Raw genomic sequence first — 16,301 nt, 5'->3', positions numbered from 1 at the left:
GTAGCGGACAACGCTTTTCACGCGGGCAAATTCGCAAGCAACACATATATTATAATAAACATTATTATAATAAAAATTTGATTTTGGGCCTTTGGCGGTATATGACATTATTTATTATAATTTACTTTACTGTCATCTGGCGTTGTTGTTTAAGAACACATAAAAATGTTATTACGATTTATTTTTTTATAAACGAGATAGATGGTGCTGTATACTTACATGTGTTGCATGATCACGAATTTTAATAACATTACAAAATTTTTAATGTTATAGTCACGAATTACAGTCCACAACTAATGATCGGTTATTTTTTCAGTTATAAAAATATTAATTTATTTTCCATATATATTTTATTGCTCTGCTCTCTTGCAACATTTAACTAACGTCAAAAGTTTAAAATTTGTGTGCGAATATTTTACGAAATAATTTAAATTATAATAGTTATTAAATCCCTAACTAGCTATAAATTTATATAGATAATTATATTATTGTGCGCTTTTAATATAGAATAAATCAAAATCCTTATGAATTGTGAAAGTTCATAGTAAAATATATAAGGTTTGTGTACAAACTATATTTTTCGTCACTTAGTTTGTGCTATAACATTTAAAAATGCTCAATTTACTTAGTTATAAAGCTTCTAAAATTCTAAGTACACCAAGATGTTAGACATTTTAACCCAGATTTTTTTTTTACTAGTGTTATAGGTTAACACCTCTGGTCTTGTTTTTATAATTACCTCTTTATTGTTTGTTTCGTGTAGCTCACTTGGAATGTTTGTTATTAAAGTGACCGAAAATGCATGCTGATAAGTCACAAGCCAGTACATAAGTTTAAGTTATTGTTGCACTGTCTTCTAATTTACACGCTATACTGAGTATTTCCTGAATTAATTATGTTGCTTTTTACCGATTACTACTGTTTAAATACCTTTAAGGTTTTTTCAAGGTTCTATTTTTTGAACTAAATTAGTCACAAAAACATTTCCAATAAGCATGGTAACCGCAAAAACAGCAAGACTAACATCTCATTTATACAGTCATTCTAACAGAATTACCAATTCACTGGATCAGCATGTTAATTTTCACATATGTTGAAAAAATTTAATAAAAAAGAAATAATATTCGTAAAAATTTTAAAAGACTAATGCAATTTGTGCAACAAATATAAGAGGACCTTGTAATAGTGAGCCAGGGAACTTCCATTCCACGTTTCCTAAGTCTTGTTTGAGCATTTTTTTAACAAAGCCTGGTTAATCAAACAATTGTTTATTTTAAAGTTTACATACAAAACCTTTGCACAGTTGTGATCGGGAAATAACTACTGGGGTGATATGATGTGAAGAAAAAATACTGTTTTGTTTACCACAATAAATTTATTTGTAAAAACAAATAAAATTGGGCCGTTATCAGATAAAATGCTTCTAACCATTATCTTGGACAATTTCAGGAATGTCTGAAGCTAACGCAAATCAGCTTATAAGCAATGAGGAGACTGTCACAGCTGAGCCAAAACCTGAGCCATTGACGGCCGCTCAACGCGCACGCTCCGAGCGACAGCGACTAAAGGCTCGCGCGCTACGGGACGCGCGACTCATACAGCGCCCAACCTCGTGAGTGACACCTCTATCATGATGACCTGCTTATTAAAGCATCTGATAAGTTGTTTGTCACATTTTCCTCGTGTTGTTACCTGTTCCTTATTACAACACAATATGTGGTTGCAATGCAGTAAACATAAAATTAATTATGATTGCACTTGAATTTTTTTATAGAAATCAAGTTTAACATCAGTTGTATAAAATATAGGTAATTCAAACTAAATCAAATAATGAAATACTATATTAATTTAGCAGATAAACCTAATAATAAACACTTTGATGGGATATTTATTGCAAAATATTTTATGATCAGAACTACTGAATAGTAAATACAAAATATGTGCTTATCTACCTAAGAATGTATCACGTCAGGTATAGGAAGGGAGATAATATGATCTATGAGCTAACAATAGGTGCAATTTTTTATACCTTTGACCAGCTGTACATATGACATTATTAGTAAAAATATGGTAGGTAATCAGTTTTTACATTTCAATCTTATCACATAAATATTTAATCCAGGTGCCGTGAAGGATTGACAGCACCCACTGTAAATGCACTGGACTCTGGCGGCGGATTCTTGCTGGAAGAGGAGGATGAGGCACCAGCACCAAAGCTTGCAGCGCGCCCAGCACCCATCGTGCACGCCACAGAGCAGCCACGCTGCGTCACTTGCGAACGCCTTTTCCCGCAATCATTCCTGTTCGACAACTTTGATCACCCTGTATGTGATGAATGCAGGTTGGTGATGTGTTCCCGCACTGACCACAAATGTAGCTTATACATACATTAGATGACGATAACTCACGGAAATTCTCACTTATCCAGGGATAACGGCGATGAGCACGCGTTGATGACGCGTACGGAAGCAAAGAACGAGTTCCTGTTGAAGGACTGCGATCTGGACTCCCGGCCGCCACCGCTACGTTACTTGCGGCGCCGCAATCCACACAGCTCTCGTTACGGTGACATGCGGCTATACTTGCGCGCGCAGGTAGAGGCACGTGCTCTCCTGGTGTGGGGCTCGGAGGATGAACTGGCTGCTGAGCGCGAGCGGCGTGAGGAAGCCCGCTCGCGTACGCGTTTGCAACGCGACCATAAGCGGTTGCGTGCACTGAGGCTGGATGTGCGCTCGAGCCTGTACGACCGGCAGCGCGGCGTGCACACACATGAGTTCGGCGCGGAGAGCTACGACGAGGCGGCCGACCAGTACTCGCGCACCTGTGCCACGTGCGGACACATCGAGACCTATGAGAAGATGTAGCCAAACAAATCTGCCCTTGTATGTGTCAAGTCAGGAACTAGACAGTTGCATGTTTACAAACTCATTATGTGATAATCTTCAATATACTACCTCTACTGAATTATTTATAAGTTAAAACTCAATCAAATAAAATTTCATACATTAATTTTGTTTTAGTGTTATGATATACTTCTGCATTATCATGTAGGTGATAATTTGTAATGAAATAATTAGTATGTGTGATTACAAAAATCATTATTGCACAAGAAAGATATTCTGACATAATCTTACTATTGTTAGATAATAGCAAATACTTTGAAATAATGGCCTGTTGGTTTTTTTTCTGATGTCTATTTACAGCAATGGCAGGCCTAGTCATAGAATCTGTGTACAGGGTACTTTTTCTTTTTTGGCATTAAAGCCATTGTAGCTTTCCTTTTGTTGTTACTTCTTAATTAAGTTAAAATCATTCCAACATAAAATCTGAAATATAAAGTAACTCCACATACAATTATAACTCTGTATATTCATGGTTAAAGAACAGGAAGTATTCCATCAGTTTTCTCCTTACTGATAACTGTTGTCTCAAACTATGAATACAGATTGAGGGATTAATTAATCTGTAAAAAATATTTATACGTAATTGCATGCTATTTATATCTTTTCATCCACATTTAAATAGATTATAAGTGTTATAAAATTCCAATTAATCAGAAAAGATAGGATATCATAATTTATCATGTTATCACTAAACGGTTGGTCATCAACAGCTGTGATTAAAAAGAATTTTTGATGTCAGTCGTGAACACCAAGGAATGATTGTCATGCCGTAACTGCAACAGTTCCAGCCCTCACCATCAGACATCCTGCTCATCCCCCTGAGGAACAGACCACTGAATTATTCACCAATAGAAACAATTTGATTTAATAAAATAAACAAATGCAAATTGAAAAAAGGAAAGTTATTTTTACAGTACTTATGAATAAAAATAAAATGTTAGACTACAGAAACATTGTTGTGTTAGATGGCCTTCAGGTCTTCTGGTAGATCATTTTTGGGGTGCTTGTTTTCAAAATGCTGCTTATAAGTCTTGGGGTCAGGCATCTGTGCCTGCAACAATACAAATGTCAGTGATCATTGGGCCATAATCGCAACACATATAAATATTATGATATACCCACTAAGTCACAACTACTTCCACTGACTTACCTTGCAAACGACGCACACATGAACCAGAGCCTTTTGGGCGGCTTTTTTCTGATCAGTTGCGCTGTGTCCCTGCTGTTTCTTCATTTTGGACATTTTTTCGGCTGCTTTCGCCTGTGACTGGATTTTCTGCTGTCCTCGTGCCATTGTGCGCAACTGTAAACAAAATCGCATTCTCATAAATGACTCGAACAAGCCAACTTACTTCCTACAACAATGTATTAAGACGTGATGGTCTCACATAGGTTAACTGTAGTACAGACTTCGATCAATAGGGAAAGCTAGATGACGTGATGCGAGAAATTAGTTTCTGGTGATAAAATGAATTGCAACCTAAAGTTGTAACCATATGGAATCCCTTTCGATTATCTTAGTAGATATAAACATCTGTTACAAATATCTATGTCAAAAACAATACATGCCTTACCTGTACACAGCTACCACTAGTGAATCACGAAGTCAAGCCAGTTCCGGGCGCCGCGGGCTGCGGGAGGCGTCGAGCAGCCGATTCAGGCGATTGTCAAGATGCTGATCACAACAAACACGAACCACCGTGGCTATTAGCAACGAACAAAGCAACTTTACATGAAGTATAAGGATGAATGAAATGAATTGATTGATTGACAGATGAGTCGGAACTCGAATCGGACCAAAGAGATCGGATGGTCAGACACGAAGTGGAGTGGCGAGTGGCAATCATGTCAGTCTATCAGTTTCAAGAAAAAAAAGTAATAAATTTTCGTACTCATGCAACGTCTAGACTCAGTGTTTGTTTAGGTACGAACTGTTTGTTTAATTAAGACGATTCACCAAGTCAACTTATACCCTGGCAGTATGGTCTTTGATTCTAGCTAATATTTTTTGGTAGAATTTAAAAACAAAAGATAGACATTTGACATTGACGCATACCTAACCTTAAAATTCGTTTTTTTTCAATGTTTAGTTTAGTCTATCAAAGTTGTTTATATGAAAATAAAAATGATGAAGCTATCCATTTAATAGAGGAAATCAGTACGTTCTTAAACCCACCAGGCATACTTCATGATAGTTAACTAAACACTAAGTTAACCCTTAAAAATTGCATGAACAAGTAAATTTAAAGATGCGAAGGGCACTATTTCAAACATTTCGTAACTTTTACCCGCGACCTGGCTTAAGTGTGCGACATAAAGGATCCAGAAGCTCAAAAGATGCTGACGCCGCAGCGGCGAGCCCTCTGCGGCGCTTGTTGGACGAAGCCACCGCGTACGGCGAACCTGCTACCCCAGCGGAAGATCCAGAAATGCGATGGGCAACTCAACCCTATACTACGCGGCCGAGTGAGGAACCCATTGATCCACGTGTAGATCCACGCGAGACCACAGTCCTGTTGTTTCCTGGACAGGGTTCCCAACAAGTAGGCATGGGAAAGGAGCTAATGAAAGTGCCGACTGCACGCGACCTTTATCAGCTAGCCTCTAGCGTCGTTGGGTGAGTTTAATATTACATTATTATATTTATATTATTAATGAATGTCCTGTAAATATTTGACTGTTGATAAAAAAATATTCTGATATACAATCACTATGCAATTCATGTATACAAATATGTAGAGACACCATATTATTATCTTAGGCTGAGTAGATCAGTTTTCAACTATGAAGACAAATCATTTACTCATGCTGATAGAGGCTGAGACTATTTCAGGTGTTATTTAATTAAACTATAGATAATAATTTTTGTAAAAGTATACAATCCCAATTGACTATGATATAAGATTGGAGGGAACCAAGATATTCAATTATTGTAAATTATTATTAGATGGGATGTGGCGCGTGTATGCACTGAAGGCCCCAGTGAAGAGCTGGCACGTCGCTGCCAAACCGCCGTGATGGTGACCTCGCTCGCGGCGCTGGAACGTGTTCGTGACGAACGCCCTTCTGCGTTGGAGCGCGTGCGTGCAGTTGCCGGCTTTTCACTTGGAGAGATCACCGCGCTCGTGTTTGCTGGCGCGCTCACTTTCGAGGGTGCACTACGGCTGGTGGAGCTACGCGCCGCCGCCATGAGCGCGGCCAGTGCAGAGCGACCTGGCGGCATGCTCACAGTATGGCTCTCAGCTGATGCGCGCCTCGGACCCGCGCTCTATGCGGCACGCGAACACGCAACCAAGCAAGGCGTAGAAAGCCCCGTGTGTCAGGTCGCCAACTACTTATTCCCTGGCTGCAAGGTAATAGCAGGGGACGAAGAAGCTTTGCGGTATTTGGAACGTCAAGGCAACACGTATGGTGTGAAGCGAGCGGCGCGCGTACGCGTCGAGGGTGCATTTCACACGCCTTTAATGGCACGTGCAGAAGCAGCGGTCGCGACGGCGCTACGCTCAGTGGATGTGTGCGAGCCCGGCGTACGCGTGATGTCGTGCGTAGATGCACACGCGTATGGTGATGTGAGGGATGTGCGACGACGCGTGGCAAAGCTAACGACGCGCGCAGTCCGCTGGGAACAAACGCTACATGCTTTATACGCGCGGCCGCGTGGTGAGAAGTTCCCGCTGACACTCGCACTGGGTCCCGGCGGAGCACTGCGCTCCACGCTGCGGCAAGTAAATGCACCCGCATGGGATTCCTCCGTGCAAATCGATGTGTAGCCAGGAGTACGTAACAAGTTAACTATTTTTGTACATATTAGATTGTAGGTTAAATAAGCTCGTTTAGGACAATAAAGAATTTGAGTTATTCTACTTTTATTTTACACAGGCCTGGCATATTATCCTACCACAGACCACCTTTTATGTAGACTGCATTAACTGTACTTATGAATTCTTGAATGTCGACATAAACGCCTTTCGTAACTAAAATTATTAAATATTTCAAACTGAAACCAACCAAAAACATAACATTTTAAATTGGTTAGGTGGTTTTAGAGATGCACACCACCTACTTTAAGATAATTGTACTATGCCTATAACCTTTCCATACATGCAAGCTATAATAGTTCTTAGTTTTATCTCATTTGATGACCAGTATAGCAGCACATAAAATATGAACATTGGTTTTTATATATCAGATTAACACAAAGAGAACTGAGCCAGACTTGTATATATAGTTCGATGGACTATCTATATTACTGAAGGGTTCAATGTTCTATATTAATTCCAATTGCCAGGACACATCCCCTGACACCCGACACATCTTTCTGATTCTAATCAATGCTCACACCCAGTCAACGAATTATGCAGTGAATGCAAAGCAGTTTATGTAACAGCACAATATAGGGTTTCGGAAAAACCTGGTCCACTTTTATTTTGACTTGAAAGACACATAATTGATAGGACAAATATATACTTTACTATTAGAATATTTATTTATACTTTTGATACAACTTGTGAGTGGAAATGATAGAATATTAGAGTCAGGATAATCTTTAAGGGGTCAGTCAATTAATTTGTACCAATGCTATTGTACAAAAATAATATCAATCAGACCAAATAATTCGATTATAAGTTGCATTCGAAAAAAATACTTTAGTGCTGCGTCTACTAACCCCCTTATTCATAAACGTTTTTTATCTAACGACCGAGTAAAGCTGTGATAACAAGCCTGTTTCTCAGTGCTGACGGCATGACAGTCTTCTCAGTGCGTAGACAGGGCCGTTGTGATTGGCTAATATTGAGATACAACAATAATAGCCAATCACAACGTTTCTATGTTTGTTTCTCAGTGCCGTTGGGCACTGAGAAACAAGCTTGTTATCACAGCTTTACTTCGTCCTTAGATAAAAAAGTTTATGAATAAAGGGGTAAATGTACACCAAATGATGGTTACAACAAATCATAACAAATTATTAGGTAAACACAAGTAAACTTCAAATTGTTTAAATCTTATATATTCTATAACGTAATAACTTAACAAGGCATATAAATATCTTTCAGCTTAACACTATCGCGGATTAGACTACTCAGAGGTTGAGGGGGTTGGGTGTGGGCTGTCCACCATTCGCGGCTACTTCGGTACCCAATTTGGAGAGTCGGTCGTACTGCTCCTGCGCGCGTGTGTCACGTGTGGCGGCCAGCAGCGCCGGCACGCGGCCCAGCGCGTCGTCCGCCCACGCCGCCGCCAGCCGCAACTCCTGCGCCGCCGAGGGCAGGCCGAGTCGCGCGGCGCGGGTGGCGCGCGACAACACCGCCGCCGTCGTGTACGTGTCGATAACGGCTGCGGCGAGCCGGTTGAGCGGCTGCTGGCAGTCCACCACGCGACGGCCGTGTTTACGCAACAGTCCTTCGACGGTGCGGCCATGTTCCATCACGAGCCGCGCCAGCTCGGCGGCGGGGGCGCGCAGGTCGTCGTGTACGAGGGCGCGCGTGTCGGCGCCACGAGCGAGCCCGACCGCGCCGGCCGCGCGCCGCCCCGCCTCGCTGAAGATGAGCCCGAGGTGAGCCGTGGGGTTCTTGAAAGCACGCTGTAGCTCCTGCAGGTGCGAGCCGGCGAATTGGATGCCGGTGAGCGCCACGAACAACCGCAAGATGTCGTTGGTGCCCTCGAATATGCGGAAGATTCGCAAATCACGAAGCACGCGCTCAAGTCCCGTCGCCTTCATGAAGCCCATACCGCCGAGGATTTGAATCGCCTCGTCGACCACAGTCCACGCCGAATCCGACGCGAACACCTGTTACATTACAAATCAATGTTTCTATGTCATATTGTGTAATAAATTCAAGGGCAAATTAATTAAAGCCTCTTCAAAATAATAGTATAATTAGTATTATCTTAACAAACAATCTAAATTTTGTATTACATTTAAATGAGATTGAGTACATTAAACACTCACCTTGGATATAGCGGCCTCGACATGATAGTCCTGTGCTCCAGTGTCCATGTTGCCACTGACCATGTACGCGAGCGTCTCAGTGGTGTACTGCAGCATCGCCATGCGCGCCAGTTTCTCCTACAAACAGTATACAAGGAGTGAGCTCGAGCGAAGGCTCGGGACAATATCCGCATCTCAGGTCATGGGAATGCAGATGATTTGAACATAAGGCGGGTTTTCGATTAGCAAGAAAACCTTAAGAATAGCTATTTTGATCGTGTAAACAGCCACGACAAGCCGACTGATTATCTCATAATAAATTAAGAGATGATTAATAAGTATAAATAAACCAAATATGCATGCCCCATTGACACAGTACCTGCACGCCGGTGAACTCAGCGAGCCGCTTGCCGAACTGCACGCGCGTGGCGGCGTGCTCGGCCGCCTGGCGCAGGGCCGCGCGCTGCGTGCCCGCCAGCGCCGCCGCCATGCCGAAACGACCGTTGTTCAGGATGTTCATCGCCACCTGGATATCAATGTTTACTTTTAGCTATATTGCATAAATGTATGTTGAAAAATATTATACCGGTTGCTCGAATTAGAACATAGTTAAGTTAGTTAAGGTCCCTCCTATGGCTGTTGGTGGGATACATGAATTCGCCCAGATAGTAACCACCATACACAAGATATAAAACTAGCCATAGTGCCTCACGTAAGTGTACCGCATTGTTAAATCAGAATCTATACAAATGCGGTTTAGAAAAAAGCCAGCATAATGTGCATACTGAACGGAGACTATCAACACTACCTATATTTAGGCTCCACTCCACTTATTGTCAGGTGGTGTGAAGTCACTTTACCATATCTGTATAAAAAAGACCTGATTTTTCACAGTAAAAAAAATTATATATATTATACATCGACGTAAACTATCATATCTTTTTAATAGCAATGACTTACAACTTTGATTTTATAACAGCTGAAATGAGCATAGACCCTTGTATTTGTTAACTTGATACCTCTACGCGTTCTTTAAAAAAAAGCCTCTCAAAAGACAGACGGACACATGGACAACACAGTGATACTATAATGGTTCCTTTTGGGATATCAATCCCTAATTAACTAAACTAAGCATGTATACCTTGAACCCGTTGCCGACGCCGCCGAGCACGTTCTCGACGGGCACGGGCACGTCCTCGAAGTACACCTCGGTCGTGTTGGAGCACTTGATGCCCATCTTGTTCTCGGGCGGGCCGGACGACACGCCGCCGAACGAACGCTCCACTATGAACGCTGTTACCTGGTCGATGGAACGAGTGGATTATTGTACGACATTTCAGTACATTCAGTAAAGTAATTACCCACTATTAACCTGTGGAAAATTCATTTAATGGAACCCTATTATCTTGACCAATTCATATGTATAACTTCTGCCTGCGACTCAGCCTGCTGAAAAGGGTTTGCGGGGATAAAAAGTAGCCTATAGCACACAACTTCCTATTAGTGAAAAAAAATATTAAAATATGTTTAGAAGTTCCTTAGATTAGCGCGTTCAAACAGAAGTATAGTAAAAATAGTGTTTTTTTTTAAACAAAAAACCGCAAAGTATTGTTTGTTACTTTTATTATAATTACTTTATGAATGTAGTGTATACCTTTAAGTGGCATGCCACTCCAAAGTCATACGCGACCTTAATACAACCACGCTACATCGTCGCTGAGTGGGGTATATATCAGCCAATTGTTCACTTAAAATGTTGTCTAGACTTAAGAGTATGTATGCTGTTGGTACCGTTATTTAACAAAAATTAATAAGTAATTTTTCCAAATTTCGGTGCTCCCTAAAGCGGTGTGGTCGTGGCATTTTATCCATCATGTCACCATATTGATACGCGATTGAATACGTATTTTTCAATACACACCCGCTCATTATCTTCGAAGGTAGGCAGAGGCAAAAGTACTTTGTCGCATCATGTTAATGGTGTCCGTTTTGATTTTAAATAAAATATTATTATTCTATGAAGTAAATTTTCAATGCCAAAGCAATCTCCGCTATATCGTACCTTAATAAGGATGTCGCGCCAATATTAAAGAAAAATATTCAATAATGAGACTAAGGCAGTATACGCTCTAGCAAAATGAAACTGAACTTGATGGGTGACTTTGTTCCTCCAAATAAAATAATGTTTTAAGGTGCATTGGCATACTTAACTCATTTTAAGAATTTTCAAGTGTGCTCTTGTGTCATCGAAGGTACTCGATATTGTGATAACTGATCAGAATTTCGCCATAGCAACAATCATCGGCACAAACATCACACTTGTTCTTTAAATGGTGACAGAAGTTTAACACACCAACTTTTCAGCAAGTATAGCATAATTCCGCAAACCCATCACTGCAAATAAATGCTTAACAAGATAAATTGCGTATTTTGTTATGAAAATATACCAAAGCATGGATGGAATTCAGAACCTCATCATTAACAAATCTAAGAATATGGTATCTCTAAATATAGTGCTATAAATACGATATACATAATTGAGAGACAAAATCGTCCACGAGGTGATATCGTGACGCGTCGTGTTGGTACGGTGCATAGGTCGTCTGGACCGTATCCAATTGTACAAAGATCGCTGAACATTTGGGTATGTTACTATGTAGCAACAAATATAGGAATAGGCTACTTTGTCTTTATACGGAAAAAAAATCATTTTGTTAGGAAGTTTTAGGTCATAATAACAACACTGCAATCTACATGAGATAAGGGGCAGTATTAGTTATTATAAGAGGTTATGGAATTGGATTTTGAGTTTGATTAGCTGATGCTCTCATATGCCTGTCATAAGACAGAAATACATATATAGTAAACTGCAGTTCACTAGTTACTCCTTTACCTACCCTTAAGTGACAAAATTTTGCTCTGTTCGTATGACTTATGCCATAAACAAACCTTATCAACAGTCTTCCCGTCTTTCTCGATGGGTGTTTGTGCGAATACAGTCATGATTTCAGCAATGCCACCATTACTGATCCAGATTTTCGATCCGTTTAAAATGAAGTTCTTCCCGTCCGGGAGAGTACCGCACGCGTCCTGTAAAATCACATTTGATTGATAATTAGTTATTTTATTTCTTTAGTAGAACCAGCACTAAATTCTGGATACAACAAAAGAAGATGATATTGCATGAAGCTCTCGCAATATCCGGATAAATATTAAAGGTACTGTAAGAAGACTGGAAGAATATACGTACTTGATTGAACCAGCATCTGAGCCGGAAGCCGGCTCTGTGAGGCAGAAGGCCGCATATTCTCCTCCTGTCACGCGAGGAAGGTACTTGGACCGCTGCTGCGGGGTTCCGAACAGTAAGATGCCCTTGAACCCGATGGACTGGTGAGCTCCAAGCGTGATGCCCACGCCCAAGTCATGCGCACCAACCACTTCCACGAGGCGTGCGTACTGCGTGTTGGTGAGGCCGAGACCTCCCAACTCAGCGGGGACTTGTAGCCCGAACGCGCCCAGCTCCCACAGACCCGCCAGCGTGCCCTCCTCGATTTGTGCGTCATGATCGTTTTCGCAGGGTCGTTGACCTGATAAGAATGGTATATTGAAAGTCAAATCGTATATGTAAAATTAGATTAGTGATTTGTTGGATGTCTCAAACTGCAATATAAATAAGATTAGAGCGCCTCTAACAATGTGGCACGTCATAAGTGATGAAATTAAGCATTGCGCTAGTATCTTTATGACTGTTATATAATGTGAGCCACTTTTACATTTACATAGTTGTTATTTTTTAGTGAAATGACTCCATCAGAGATCGACCAACTTATAAAATCGTTACTACGAATCATATTTGTTCCAACAACTACTTAATTACCTCCTGGAAAAACTTTTCTACTGGTGGCACCAGTTCTTGGAGCATTTGGCGTTGGTCATCAGACAGCGCTTCCGGGAAGGGGAACACTTGCGCCGGCTCGAAGTGTCCTCGGAAGAGGTTGAGCGTGAAGGAGGCGCTGGTGCGCGCGCCGCGTTGTTGCTGTGGCTGTTTCTCAACCGCGCGGGCCTCCGTCGCCGCCCCGCGCACACCTCCCGTGGTACTAGACATATTACACAATTTTAATGCAAATATACCTGTACATTTTTTAATAAAATAAAAAAGAACAACTTAGAACAATACAAATAATGTCTTTTTTTATGTTTGACGCATTTGTATTCATTGTAAGATGGAAACACCAACAAATAAAAAGAAGCAATACAAATATAAATAAAATATTTTTAGGATTCTTCCATTTACTACTGTAATTATATATCTTTCTATCTTCACTATCTGTGTTTAGCGAACATTAAACTTCAATTAACAGCATCAAAGTCCAAACCATTAAAATGTTAATATTATAATAACTATACCTCAAACAATAGTACAAAACGTTTAAGGAAATAACTAGAAAATTCTAATGTGTTAAAATAAAATCATTCCAAAGTTTGTGTTCTAGTAATATATCTACTTACCTACTAAATTCCTAATTGCAGGCATGTGTAAAGCATATATAGTGACTAGCCTTTTTTCTGACATCTTTAATCTATTGCAAAGCCTTTAATATCTTTAAATCGATGCCCTGAAGATAAATAAATTGCCTACTTAAAATTCCAGGTGTGTCAGTGTAATTATATAATTTAGGTCTTAGAAAATATAGATTAAAATAAAGATATGATAAAGATGTCATTAGTGACCAAAGTGTGTGTAGTCCACAAATTCCTTTTAAATAAGTTTAAAATTAATTATGATTTTCTTACATCTGAGTATGAAAGTATTTATCATTATGTAGGATTATTTTGCCTGCTTTAATTAATTATAATTTTACTTTTAAGGTCACTGGTATTAAATATTGAATATAATTTTGAATGCATTAATTAAATAAATCATATTATATCTTTTACTTGTCAGTTCTTTAGTATTTATTATTTAATATTATTCATTGTGTTAATATTGAATATTATGTACATACTCTTAGTAATATTATAAATGCTAAAGTTTGTGGAAATTTTGGAAGTAAAATTAGAAACAGAATTTTGATGAAATTTTGTGCATAAGTATATCATGTCCTGGATTTACACAGACTATTTTTTTATCCCTTGAATTTGCTAACATGAAAAAAAGTTTTTTTATTAGATTTTTTCAATAGATTGGTGCTGGTGTTGTAGAGGTGGTTCTATGAATCGCAACAGTGTATTAGGGACTATTGTAGCAGGAAAGGCTTTTAATAAGACAAAGCCATGAGCAACACCTAGTGATTTAATAAAGGACAAAGAAAAAGTAGTTTTGCTTTGTTAAAACTACAATTAAGCTTTTATCAATGAAATGTCTTCTCATATGCATTAACCAGAATATTCTCTTGAGATTTTCAATTGCTATACTCAATGTGCTTTTTATCAGGCTTTCCTATGAAGCCTGCTGAGCTTTTGCAAGTGGACCACTAGATTTCAAAATTAAACTATTAAAGAAACTAGACCCAAGTTCACTTGAACTGTACACAGACCTTGTAAAATAAAATAATATATATTTTTTTTATTTCATATCAATATTAAATATCAATTATGTTTTCATACAGTTCAGTAGATCAATGAATTTACATAGTAACCTGAATACAATTGAAGGTTGAGTATGGTTATTTCAGATAAACATTATTAACATAAACAAGTTTGGTTTATTGCTCAACACATTGTGTAAGTTTTTCTTGCTTATGGTTTTTTAAATTTCAAAGTTTTAATGTTTTACAAAGAAAGTATTTAGAAAAAGAATGAGATATTTTTTAAGTTCTTAGTGCAACAAACTTGGTTACAACAGCTAGGTTATGACGAAAATAGACTAAATATTATTTCAAATTAGTTGTGAAAGTCTAATGTCATTAAACTTGTTTCATAACTTCAGAAATTATGTTCTGGCTTGAAATGTGAGTATAAAAAGATTTTCTAAATTAAGACCACTAAAAATACTTTTATTTGAGGAAACTTGGGTAAAGATTTGGCTCTCATGGTTTGTTACCCTATTGTTAACTCAAATCAATTTTACTCTTATTTAGATCATAAATCTTATCTTGTATGCTGTTTTGTCTTTATCTATATGAAACATAGTGTTGTTAGCATATATTATTCAAGATTAGACTGCGTGTACTGTACTAAAATCCGTAATATTTGGCTCAGTGAGTGGTAACCGTGTTATTGGCTTGCCCTACATCGTCCAAGTTCGTAGTACAAAGTCCAAGGCGACTTTGTTGTATGTTTGGGCGTCGTATGGCAACCAGTAGCGATAGAAGCGAGGGTCACGAGGCTTTGGATTTTAGTTAGCTCTCACCTGGCCAAGGGTGCAGCTGGAATCGCCCTGGAAGCGAGGTGGCGACCGCCACACATCATCAATTTGGCGCTCTTCATCTTTTATGAATTTCACTTAACCGTAAACCGAACACAATATAATAATGTTGAGGTATACTAACAGATCATCATAAATTAAGTAACAAAAATATGATAATACTTCTAAAATAAAATAAAAATATACAAAAATAAAACAGACACTGTCGCAACGCGCAACAGTTGATCTGGTACTACCAGAACTAAAAAGAGTTATGAAATAACCTAAAAAATATTGCTATTATCAAAATATTGTTGGCGGATTGTTTTTCGGCCGAATATTCATAGCGATGAAAATTTAAAAAAACGATCTCTAATGCTTAGGAAAAAATAAAATAAAATTAGTAGAAATTATATAATTTACTACGTTTTTATTTCATTTAGATAAGTTTTATTGTTTTCGTTCTAAAACGTCTTACGCAGGGGCGTAAAGTATTTTCTGTGGAAAGGATATTAATAACGAATAACGATCTTAGTAACGAGTAACGATTAATTGATTATGAAATGCGTATTGTCAAAATAAAATAACAATAAATGCCAATGTCAGAGCTCAGATGTCAATTGTCAGTGTCATGTCGCGAGCGGGACGATAAAGTGTACGGAGCTGTGAGCTACAGTTTCTGTGCTCTTTATTTAGAGTTATTTTTTTATTTTGTTTTTATTTTGTTCAGTATTTTCTTACTTTTATCATGTTAAGTCTCTTTATGTATATACTGGAGGTAAAAAAAGAGTTACTCGTAGGGTTTTCGTTGTCGGTTTTGTACATAACCTATTATCTTGTGGAAGTTGTGAAGGTAAAGTACATTACGCTTTATTGCCATCATTATTCATCGCCGATCGATGACGCCACACTTCGCAGTTTGTCCTTCAACTCGGCTTTGCTATCTTTATAATAACAATCCTACGCTTATAGGCTTAAATTTATATAGTATATTTGGATTTACTCTATAAAATACCTATGCTTCAGTAACACACTTTCATTCCCTCTGGGCCCTTGGATTTGTTTATAAACATTGTAATTAAAAGCTACATGTCAGTTGGTGGCATAACTGCATCTTATGATT

At 38.8% G+C, this 16,301-nt stretch overlaps 4 protein-coding genes across 6 annotated transcripts; 2 read left to right on the top strand and 2 right to left on the bottom strand.

Moving 5' to 3' along the window:
- Positions 1–374: 374 nt before the first annotated feature.
- Positions 375–3,009, top strand: LOC115450549 (DNA repair protein complementing XP-A cells homolog). 2 transcript variants are annotated; one of them, XM_030178605.2, is made up of 4 exons: positions 375–558; positions 1,450–1,612; positions 2,123–2,341; positions 2,429–3,009. In XM_030178605.2, the coding sequence occupies exons 2-4, from the start codon at positions 1,452–1,454 to the stop codon at positions 2,862–2,864; spliced, it is 816 nt and encodes a 271-aa protein (XP_030034465.2). In that variant the 5' UTR covers positions 375–558; positions 1,450–1,451; the 3' UTR covers positions 2,865–3,009. The 2 variants fall into 2 exon arrangements, with proteins under 2 accessions (XP_030034465.2, XP_030034466.2); XM_030178606.2 differs by lacking the exon at positions 375–558 and having other exon boundaries at positions 1,355–1,612.
- Positions 3,010–3,752: 743 nt separating this feature from the next.
- On the bottom strand, positions 3,753–4,807 carry LOC115450550 (zinc finger protein 706). Of its 2 annotated transcripts, none has more exons than XM_030178607.2 (3): positions 4,478–4,807; positions 4,054–4,206; positions 3,753–3,954 (listed from the first exon to the last, which is right to left on the bottom strand). In XM_030178607.2, exons 2-3 carry the CDS (start codon positions 4,195–4,197, stop codon positions 3,865–3,867), a joined length of 234 nt encoding a protein of 77 aa, XP_030034467.1. In that variant the 5' UTR covers positions 4,198–4,206; positions 4,478–4,807; the 3' UTR covers positions 3,753–3,864. The 2 variants fall into 2 exon arrangements, with proteins under 2 accessions (XP_030034467.1, XP_030034468.1); XM_030178608.2 differs by having other exon boundaries at positions 4,473–4,714.
- Positions 4,808–4,958: 151 nt separating this feature from the next.
- Positions 4,959–6,766, top strand: LOC115450548 (probable malonyl-CoA-acyl carrier protein transacylase, mitochondrial). The gene is made up of 2 exons (XM_030178604.2): positions 4,959–5,520; positions 5,851–6,766. The coding sequence occupies exons 1-2, from the start codon at positions 5,153–5,155 to the stop codon at positions 6,671–6,673; spliced, it is 1,191 nt and encodes a 396-aa protein (XP_030034464.2). The 5' UTR covers positions 4,959–5,152; the 3' UTR covers positions 6,674–6,766.
- Positions 6,767–7,895: 1,129 nt separating this feature from the next.
- LOC115450554 (very long-chain specific acyl-CoA dehydrogenase, mitochondrial) lies at positions 7,896–15,556 on the bottom strand. Its single transcript, XM_030178612.2, is given in 10 exon segments — positions 7,896–8,691; positions 8,854–8,970; positions 9,212–9,358; positions 9,974–10,132; positions 11,782–11,906; positions 11,909–11,922; positions 12,083–12,404; positions 12,407–12,419; positions 12,710–12,929; positions 15,185–15,556. Coding segments are annotated over 10 exon segments (1,902 nt in total). The 5' UTR covers positions 15,262–15,556; the 3' UTR covers positions 7,896–7,983.
- Between the last annotated feature and the right edge of the window lie 745 nt (positions 15,557–16,301).

Source organism: Manduca sexta, chromosome 25, assembly GCF_014839805.1.
Source record: "Manduca sexta isolate Smith_Timp_Sample1 chromosome 25, JHU_Msex_v1.0, whole genome shotgun sequence".
Lineage (NCBI taxonomy): Eukaryota > Metazoa > Arthropoda > Insecta > Lepidoptera > Sphingidae > Manduca > Manduca sexta.
This window is presented reverse-complemented; position numbering and strand designations above follow the sequence as displayed.

Excerpts from the sequence above, each read along its gene's own strand:
- LOC115450549 (XM_030178605.2), top strand. The coding sequence starts at position 1,452 with ATGTCTGAAGCTAACGCAAATCAGCTTATAAGCAATGAGGAGACTGTC. Across the intron at positions 1,613-2,122 it reads CTCATACAGCGCCCAACCTC|GTGCCGTGAAGGATTGACAG; the intron begins GTGAGTGACACC and ends TATTTAATCCAG. Across the intron at positions 2,342-2,428 it reads CCTGTATGTGATGAATGCAG|GGATAACGGCGATGAGCACG; the intron begins GTTGGTGATGTG and ends TCACTTATCCAG.
- LOC115450550 (XM_030178607.2), bottom strand. The coding sequence starts at position 4,197 with ATGGCACGAGGACAGCAGAAAATCCAGTCACAGGCGAAAGCAGCCGAA. Across the intron at positions 3,955-4,053 it reads ATGTGTGCGTCGTTTGCAAG|GCACAGATGCCTGACCCCAA; the intron begins GTAAGTCAGTGG and ends GTATTGTTGCAG.
- LOC115450548 (XM_030178604.2), top strand. The coding sequence starts at position 5,153 with ATGCGAAGGGCACTATTTCAAACATTTCGTAACTTTTACCCGCGACCT. Across the intron at positions 5,521-5,850 it reads CTAGCCTCTAGCGTCGTTGG|ATGGGATGTGGCGCGTGTAT; the intron begins GTGAGTTTAATA and ends AATTATTATTAG.